At 43.1% G+C, this 9,856-nt stretch overlaps 1 protein-coding gene across 5 annotated transcripts in view; it reads left to right on the plus strand.

Annotated features, from left to right (window-relative positions):
• LOC129708089 (myosin-10) overlaps positions 1 to 9,856 on the plus strand; it is a 117,288-nt gene extending 107,432 nt beyond the window's left edge. For all 5 annotated transcript variants that reach the window (XM_055653633.1, XM_055653632.1, XM_055653634.1 and 2 more), the window contains 4 exons: positions 1,019 to 1,227; positions 2,917 to 3,025; positions 4,897 to 5,069; positions 8,060 to 9,856. In XM_055653633.1, the coding sequence (XP_055509608.1) occupies positions 1,019 to 1,227; positions 2,917 to 3,025; positions 4,897 to 5,069; positions 8,060 to 8,207 (639 nt within the window). In that variant the 3' untranslated portion in view covers positions 8,208 to 9,856. The remainder of the gene's footprint in view (positions 1 to 1,018; positions 1,228 to 2,916; positions 3,026 to 4,896; positions 5,070 to 8,059) is intronic.

A 9,856-nucleotide genomic window follows, 5' to 3' on the forward strand; every position in this document is an offset into this window, starting at 1 on the left:
TAACCAGAGCGCCCGGAGAAAACCCACGTGGTCATGGAGAGAACATACAAACTCCATACAGACAGCATCCGTAGTCAAAATCGATCCTGGATCTCTGGCGCTGTAAGGCAGCAACACTACTGCTGCATCACCATGCTGCATGTTTGGTTGGTAGTTGATTAGATAGTGTGGGATATTATCTTGACAGGTAAACAACATCAGATTCAAGTGATTATGAAATGTTTTAAATTTAGAATGGGCTCGGTTTCATGTGATGATTTTCTATACAATCTCTTATCTTCTGGCTTCAGCTGGCCACGGCTTTTCTTGAACTCAAAACATTTGGCTTCACATTGCTTATCAGGGTTTTTGCAAACTAGCGGGTATTGTAGCATAGACCAAACAGAGATATTGAACTAATATATGAAGAACAAGGTTATTGAAGTTCAAACATGAAATGCTTCACAATAGTGTGCAGTCTGAAATTAATTTAATTATTTGCTCTTGATGAAAGAATTAATTCCAATTTATTACTGTAAACACTGCCCAGTCCATCATTGACTCTGACCTCCTTACCATCGAGGGGATCTATCGCAGTCGCTGCCTCAAAAAGGCTGAGCATCATCAAGGACCCACACCATCCTGGCCACACACTCATCTCCCCGCTACCTTCAGGTAGAAGGTACAGGAGCCTGAAGACTGCAACAACCAGGTTCAGGAATAGCAACTTCCCCACAGCCATCAGGCTATTAAACTTGACTCGGACAAAACTCTGACCATTAATAGCCCATTATTTGCACTTTATCTGTTTTATTTATTGATGTGTGTATATATTTATACAATGGTATATGGACACACTGATCTGTTCTGTATTCATGCCTACTATATTCTGTTGAGCTGAAGCTAAGCAAGAATTTCATTGTCCTATCTGGGACACATGACAATAAACTCTCTTGAATCTTGAATAGTTACTCTTTAAAGAAACAATCCTGGATTTCTGGCAAGTAATCTGTTTGTGCTTCATTTTTCTTTGCGACAGGTTGAAACTCTGAATTCGGAGCTTGCGAGTGAGCGCAGTACTGGACAGAAGAGTGAAAACGCACGGCAGCAACTTGAGCGTCAGAATAAAGAACTTAAAGCCAAGCTGCAAGAGCTGGAGGGATCAGTCAAGTCCAAATTCAAATCCACCATTTCGGCACTGGAGTCTAAGATAGCACAACTGGAAGAACAACTAGAACAGGAAGCAAAGTAAGATTACTGTACATTAAGTTTGACATGTAGTTAATGCCTGGTCTCTTTAGGTTCATTCCATGGGTCTGCAATGCAGTAAACTAGTCTCACCTAAACACCAGAAATGTATGTGGCTTTTTGAATAACTGAAGTACAACAAAAAATCTTAGTCCTTTTTACCTAGTCTGTAAAGTCCTTTGATAAATTGCACATTCAGCATTGCTGTTTTGTGAAATGGGGAGAAACCATGTCCCAGAAAAATAGTAGATGTTGTGTAAATTGTGAATGGTGGCATGTTCATGGCTGGATTCATGTGATTATTCCACCAGATGACAACATGGGGATTATGGTTGGCATTTGTTATTTGTGTTTGGTAGTGCTAGAAATAGTGCACAAAGTTTCATCAGGATTTGACCAGAGGAGGGTTTACAAAGGAGATTTGGATAGGTTGGGGTTGTTCAGTCTCCCGTGCAATCACTCATCTGTGACAATTATTATATGGATGTTCGAAGAGGGAGAAGCATGTGTGCATGTTTCTATGCATTGATTTTTAGGATTGTATGAAGCTGGACATAACATGAATGGTATATCAGTCTCTCAAGCCGGTTGTTGCATTACTGTTCACTTCACATCTCACCAATCTGGAATTAACAGAATATGTTCAGAAAATCTGAATATTTGATGGCACTTTGAAAGTTTAAACCTGTGGCTATTAGAATTGTTTGCATTGTAATAACATTATGCTTGTCTAAATTACAATTTTGTACTTGCCATTTTCCAAAACGGTTTTGAAATTTGCTCCTTTTAATTTCTTAGTGATCTAGGATAGTATTCTAGTTTAAATGGTCCAAAGAGTATCAGCATGAATAGTCCAGATTCAGTGGATTAGGCAACGTCTCTGGAGAACATGGGATAGGTGATATATCTGCTTGGGATCTGATGTCATCTATCCATATTCTTCATATTTGCTCCCCGACCCGCTGAGTTACCACAGCACTGTCTTTTCTTTTTCCAGAATTTCATTTGTTTGGGTAAAACGCTTCGATTATTGTGAATCGGCATTTGTCAGCTCGGGGCCTCGGCCAGTTTTGATGATTTTGGACATTTGAGTAACCATATAACCATATAACCATATAACAATTACAGCACGGAAACAGGCCACCTCGACCCTTCTAGTCCGTGCCGAACACATAATCTCCCCTAGTCCCATATACCTGGGCTCAGACCATAACCCTCCATTCCCTTCCCATCCATATAACTATCCAATTTATTTTTAAATGATAAAAACGAACCTGCCTCCACCACCTTCACTGGAAGCTCATTCCACACAGCTACCACTCTCTGAGTAAAGAAGTTCCCCCTCATGTTACCCCTAAACTTCAGTCCCTTAATTCTCAAGTCATGTCCCCTTGTTTGAATCTTCCCTACTCTCAGTGGGAAAAGCTTTTCCACGTCAACTCTGTCTATCCCTCTCATCATTTTAATAACCTCTATCAAGTCCCCCCCTTAACCTTCTGCGCTCCAAAGAATAAAGCCCTAACTTGTTCAACCTTTCTCTGTAACTTAGTTGCTGAAACCCAGGCAACATTCTAGTAAATCTCCTCTGTATTCTCTCTATTTTGTTGACATCTTTCCTATAATTAGGCGACCACAATTGTAGATCAGCTTTGTTTTGGCTCTGGTTTTAAATTGGCGTTTTTGTTCCAGGGAGCGAGCAACGGCCAACAAGTTAGTGAGACGCACAGAGAAGAAACTGAAGGAAGTCTACATGCAGATTGAAGATGAGCGTCGGCACGCTGATCAGTACAAAGAACAGGTAGCATTTCAGCCTCTGGGATTTCTCAAAGTTATATTCTTCCACTGATGGCTGACGGGTTAATTCGATAGGCTTGAACCGAGAGGGAGAGATCTAAGAGGGACTTTGAGGGCACCATTGTCCACTTGGAGGGTAGTCTGAGCTGCCCCAGGATGCTGTAGAAGTTGATGAAATTATAGCTTTCAAAAAGTGTTTGGACATATTTATAGATGGCAAGGGTGCGATCCTGACTACGGGTTCTGTTTGTACGTTCTCCCCGTGACAGCACGGGTTTTCTCCGGGTTCTCCGGTTATCTTCCACATCCCAAAGACATGCAGGTTTCTCCAACCCGCTGAGTTTCTCCAACATTTTTGTGTACCTTTGATTTTCCAGCATCTGCAGTTCCTTCTTAAACACAGGTGTATAGTTTAATTGTCTTCTGTAAATTGTCCCACATGAGTAGGATAGAACTAGTGCCTGAGTGATCATGGTGGGCTGAAGGGCCTGTTTCCATGCTGTGCCATTGAACTAAACGTGTTCCCATTCACTCAGCTCAGAAGTCTGTGCGGGTACAATGGATCCTTTAAAAATATGTTGGAAAATCAGCTGCTGGAAGGACATTTAGGGATTTTTAATTTAAATTTAAATGGTTGTGTTTTTAATAATTTGAAGTCTTTCAGATTTTTATTATGAGCATATCAAAGGCATTCCCGTTGGAACTTGGCAGAATGCCTGCTCCATGGCCCATTGGTGAGGTGTCCAGTAAATCAGTTCCCTTGTTCTACACTTCAAAGGGTGAAAAGTGCCCTTGCTTTGTTTTGTGTAGTCGGTGCCTAGGGCTGATGTTAGATTTGCAGGATTGGATTTTAATTTACTGCCAGCACCTAAACCTTGTGGTTCTACAAAAAGCATAATGATAGTTGGTGTAGGATAGAGGAATAATGGGGGGGAGGGACATTGTGGAATTGTGAACATGCCTCAATAAGGACACTGGATATTGAATGGCGGAGTAGACTTGATGGGCTGAATGGTGTCATTCTACTCCCTGAACTTATGAACTTATTAGATGCTACACGTAACCCTTGAACTTGCAGCCGGGTGTCTCATCACCAATTACTCTACACACGGCCCTGTGCCAGCATTTAACACTGGCCACATATCTGAATTACTGTCCCATTAATCGTGAATTTGTCATAAAACTGCCACCATAAAACCTTTCCTGTTTTGCACTTGGGAGCATAAACAGTAGGATTATGGAAACCTGCTTTGCTGCTGGGATAGCTCAGCAGATCTGGCAGCATCTGTGGAGAGCATGGATAAATTGGGACACTTCTTCAGACTCATTGTTTGCGGGGGGGGGGGGGGGGGGGGGGAATAAAGCTGGAAGAGAGGAGGGGGCAAGATCCCCGTACAATCAGTCTAGGAAAGGATCCCAACCTGAAACGTCACCTATCCATCTTCTCAATAGATGCTGCCTGACCCTCTGAGATACTCCTGTACTTGGTCCTTTTTTATAAACGAGCAGCATCTGCAGTTTCTGTTTCCCCTGTAGAAACACACAGCACAGGAAGAGGCCCTTCAGTCTACACTGTCTATGCTAAACATGATGCCAAGTTAAACTAATCTCTGTCTGTACATGATCCATATCCCTCCATTCCCTGCATATCCATGTGCATCTAAAAGCCTCTTAAATGCCACTATTGGTTCTGCTTGCATCACTGTCCCTGGCAGTGCCTTCCAGTCCCCCACCACCCTCTGGTTAAATGCCGCCAACGTAGCAAAGTGAAGTGTGAAGATCAGTAGCATGGTGACAATCAATGGTTAAATGTTTAAATTCACAGGCAAACCCTCGTTCTACCTTCCAGATAATTGAGATGATTTTGTTCTCTAGGTGGAGAAGTCAAACTCGCGCATGAAGCAGCTGAAACGGCAGCTGGAGGAGGCGGAGGAAGAATCCACTCGCGCCAACGCCGCCCGTCGGAAACTCCAGCGGGAGCTGGACGACACCACGGAGACTGCCGAGGCCATGAACCGGGAGGTCAACACTCTGAAGAGCAGGCTCAGGTAGGTACAAACAACTGGAGGAACTCAGCGGGTCAGACTGCATCTCGGGAGAAAAGGAATAGGTGATGTTTTGGGTCGAGACCCTTCTTCGGATTGAGAGTCTGTGTCATGTGCAGTTCTTTCCTAGACGGGCTTGGGTAGAGCTGGTTTTCATCAAAGACCTTGTTATCAAGACCACCCTCTTCACATGTTCTTCATCTCCCCACCCCACCTGCCGAATCAGTCTGAAGAAAGATCTCAACCTGAAGTGTTACTTATCCATGTTCTCCTGTAATGCTTCCCGACTCCAACACTGTTCCTTTGTGTAAACTTCCTTGTTTCTACCTTTTTATAACATTCTTTTTTATAAACATTTCCTTAGCAAAAAAAGGTCTTGGTGAACTTCAAGTGGAAGTGGTGAAAGGCAAGGGCAGCTCGGTGGCACAGCGATAGAGTTGCGGCCTCACAGCTACAGGTCCCATCCTGCCTAAGGTGTTGTCTGTACCTAGTTTATAGATTTTCGCCTGGAGCTCCGGTTTCCTCCCACGATCAAGGGTAATTGGCTCCGATAAATAATTGTAAATTGTCCCTAGTATGTAGGATAGTGCTAGTGGACAGGATGGTCACTGGTCAGCAAGGACTCAATGGGCCGAAGGGCCTGTTTCCACACCATCTCTAAACTACTCTACGTTTCCTGCACTGGGATTGGGCAGATCTGAAGCCTTTGATACTAATGGGGTCCAAGTAATTCCTTAACTATTCAGGCAACAAATAAATTGATGGCTCAGGAAGCCACTTGGCTCAGGGTGACCAACCCTGCTGGATACGTCAGCATGTTCCCACTATTTGTCATTCGCCTTTTATCTTGTACAAGCTCGACTGCTGGCTCCATGTCAACTCCCAGAGCCGTGGCCCATTCCTCTTATTTCTCCCAACTTCTGCAACAGGCCCATCAACTCTCCTTTTGGGTTTGACCCAAGCCTACATGAAACAAAACGTGGCAGTGGCCAATTGACCCTCCAACATATCCTTTGGGATAAGGGAGAAACTAAGGGAAGCCAGAGGGAACTAGCGTGACCACACTGTCCAAGGTCAGGCTTGAACCTAGAGTCCTGGAGTTGAGGCAGCAGCACTAGTTCTTGCACCAGGTGGCTCTCCCCCTCCGATTACAGACAAAATGGACACAACTCTGCACCACCTATATATCCGTGTATGTGGTTGGCCAGGCAGTTAATCATTCAATGCTGCCTTCATCCCCTTCCAATCCCTAGATTTGAAATAATTTAACTCCAAAGAGATCTAGCGGTTGATTTGGGGCCTTTAATTCAGGATGACATGAACCAAATAATTGTGACACAAGAAACTGTAGATGCTGGAATCAGGCTGAAGAAGAGTCCTGACTTGGAACGTGCCCTGTCTTTCCCTCCACAAATGCTGCCTGTCCCACCAAATTCCTCTGGCATTCTGTGTTCGGTCAAATAACTGAATAATGTTTTAAACTGTTGATTTGTTGAAGAAAACATCTTCAATTTAACACAAACAATAGTCTGTGTATACATTGACTTTATAGTAACTTAAATAGGGCCAAATGTATAACTACTCAGTGTAGATGTATATACTCTTAGAATGTACTTTAATCTTTCTCTCTCCTGCCCCCAATCCTCCAATGTCCTCACTGTAGAGTTAGAGAGGTAGAGAACCGAAACGGGCCCTTCGTTCCGTCAAACCTGTACTAACCGCACCACCCATTTACACGCCTACCTACCTCCAGAGTGTACCACTCACTCACTCACCAGGGGCATCTTACAGTGGCCATCTAACTTACACAGATCTGTAAGATGCGGGAGGAAACCAAACCCACACAGTCACCGACAACATGCAAACTCCACACTGACAGCACGTAGGGTTTAAAGTATTGAACCAGGATCTCGCTACAAAGTGTTGAGGCAGCTGCTCCACTGTCTGTGCCATCAGGATACACTGTGATTGTCTATAGAATTGTGCTTGCACCTTTTCAGAGTACCAGGTTGATCAGAGTTTACACTACATTCATGGCTGCCAAGGAAAGATGGGGTGTCCTTTACAGAGGGTGCTTTTGAACAGTGACATCACATTGGTCCAGGCAAACGGATTGCAAATATGAAAGGGCCTTTTTTGCTGCTAAACCCAGTAATGTTCTGCCCACTTTGTACAAGAATCTGCAAACAACATGTGTACCGCCCACTCCCCTGGCATCAGTCTGAAGAAGGGTCTCGACCTGAAACGTCACCCATTCCTTCTCTCCAGAGATGCTGCCTGTCCTGCTGAGTTACTGAAGCATGTTGTATCTATCCTCGATTCAAACCAGCATCTGCAGTTCCTTCCTGCACGTAATATAAGCTTGTTCATTAATAAAGTTCAGTGATTTCAATTCAATTAAACTTGATTGTCAATCTACCTAGGTACAGTGAAGTTCTTTGCTTTTGTATACACACCAGTAAAATCATACAGCAGTCTCACCAGGCAGTACAGAGTCACCGTGTTTCTGGCACCAACAATGTTACAAAAATTTCACCGAGCAGTCCTTTCTTCTTGCAACAGCGAACCAGGCCTGGTGCTGCACGTGGCAGCAGGCAGCCCCCCCCCCCCCCCCCCCTCCCCCCCCTCTGTCCTCAACGGTCCCCCCTTCCACTTCCACCACTTGGTGGAAAGCCAAAGTTCACCAGTGTATATTACATTATCACTTCCGTCTGAAGGAGCGCCTCGACCTGGAACGTCGCCTATCCATGTCCTCCAGAGACTCTGCCTGACCCGCTGAGTTCCTCCAGCACCTGTGTCCATTCGTGTTCCATTACTGCTCGTCTGGAATGCAGCACAGTAAATGCATGAATCCAAAGCACTAACCGTCCGCTTGCTTGATGTTGCAGTTGGTGCTCGGTTTATTCCCAAGACCCCAAGTAGAGTGTGTGTTGTATTTGTGTCCCAGACTATGTCGCGGTGAGATGTTTACAACTCTAGTTCCCTTTCACCAGGAGAACTGGTCCTGGGCTGACCTTCACCACTAGTCGAGCTGGAAGACGAGCACTACAGCTGGAGGGCACCGCCCTTGAACTCTCAGACGATGATGTGGACAGCAAAGGCGGTGGGGATGTCAATGAATCAGTAAACCAAGCACAGTAGATAGAGTTTGCATGGAATTCCTTTCTCTGGTCCAAGAAAGGCTGAAGATTAAAATGATTACTGAACTGATGACTTCTGATTCTTTCCGACCTATTTTAAGTTTTAAACAAAAAAGGCAAATGATCAAATAAGCCATTGTCCTCTTGCATCTTAATTTTCTTTATCTTGATTTGCTGCACCCAGCATATTATATCCTAAATCTTCTTTGTACTAATTTGAGCACACTTTGAATGTTGAGCAGCACCCGAACCCACAATAAAATCTGGACATTAGGGTGTAATCAGGAGAAGTCTCGAGTATTGTTATGCATGCTACATGTACAAATATGTATTTTCATATATAATTTTGTGGGCAATGGCTTAGAATTTATCAAGTTATTAGTCTGTGGCCAATTGCTGCTTAAAAGATCAAACTGTGAGCATTGCTGGATCTGTGTAAACAAGTTTTATAACGAGGAAGGAGAAAGCTAAATATGTCTACTAGGATGGAGATCTCTGGTTAGTGTCATGTTAAGTGCAGGCACTGGCCTGTGTTGTTAGTGCCAATGTGTACTTGGAGTAACCAGGGATTAATAACTCACCTAAACTTAGCTACACTGAAATATCCTTGAATTATCATCAGTCACTGAATTGTAATTGAATTCACCTCTCGGCATTGTGAATTATAACATGCATTCACTCCATTCACTCCAGTTTCTTGGAAACCTTTTTCAAATTGCTAGTAGGGACTCGATAGTAACAGTGGCCCTTGCAGTCCGTGTAATTTTGCACAAATCATTTTCAAGTACAACAATTAGACTGATAGCTAAATCGTGATTAAAATTTACGCGTTTAGTGTTTGAACTCTTATGTTTTCCCGCCCAAATAAGCTGCTTACATTAACTTACACAGTGGACGGGGATATTTCTGATCTTGTTTAATGTCCTATTCCATTCTTAATTACTAACTTTACCCCAGAATGTGGATGAAAATGTTTAAACAATGGGCCCAGCACCAGGTAATTGGCTTTTTGTGTTTGACCATTTAAATCTCGGAGCTGGTCTGATCAGCTGCAGTCCCCACAATCTGATCCTATCTGACTTCACTTCCAAAGTGTTCGACTAATGGTCTGTTTTTTTAAATATGGAGTGATGGACAAGTAATGTTCTGAAGTTTATAAAATATTTGCGTAAATTGCCATTCGTTGCCAGATGCTGCATGAATCAAAATCATACAAAATTGTATGAATCTTTATTCAAAGCAGAGTTCCATTAGAATTTAAGACATTTCAGAATAGTGCCTTAAACATGGCTTATAATTTGGTTACAAGACCAGGCATCACAGTCAAAACTGATAATACACTATACTGAGTAAGTCACCATTAAAATGGTTTTATATTTTATGCAGCTGAGCTTCATGCCTTGTACAATCCCTGTGATCAGAATGTAAATAGGGGTTACCTTGAGCCTTCTGCACCATGCAGACATTTCTTAATAACTTGTTTAAAGCTTTAACATCTGAAGTATGTTTGTTTCTGTACCAGCTGGTCACCGGGCACTGTCACTCTCATACCTTGTATACCTGTATTTCTAGACAGCTGTACCATTCAATACACATTTCTTTGGAAGCAACACTTTTTTTAAGAAAACAATAAACTTAAGTGCAACGTTT

This window comes from Leucoraja erinacea, chromosome 23 (assembly GCF_028641065.1).
Source record: "Leucoraja erinacea ecotype New England chromosome 23, Leri_hhj_1, whole genome shotgun sequence".
Lineage (NCBI taxonomy): Eukaryota > Metazoa > Chordata > Chondrichthyes > Rajiformes > Rajidae > Leucoraja > Leucoraja erinaceus.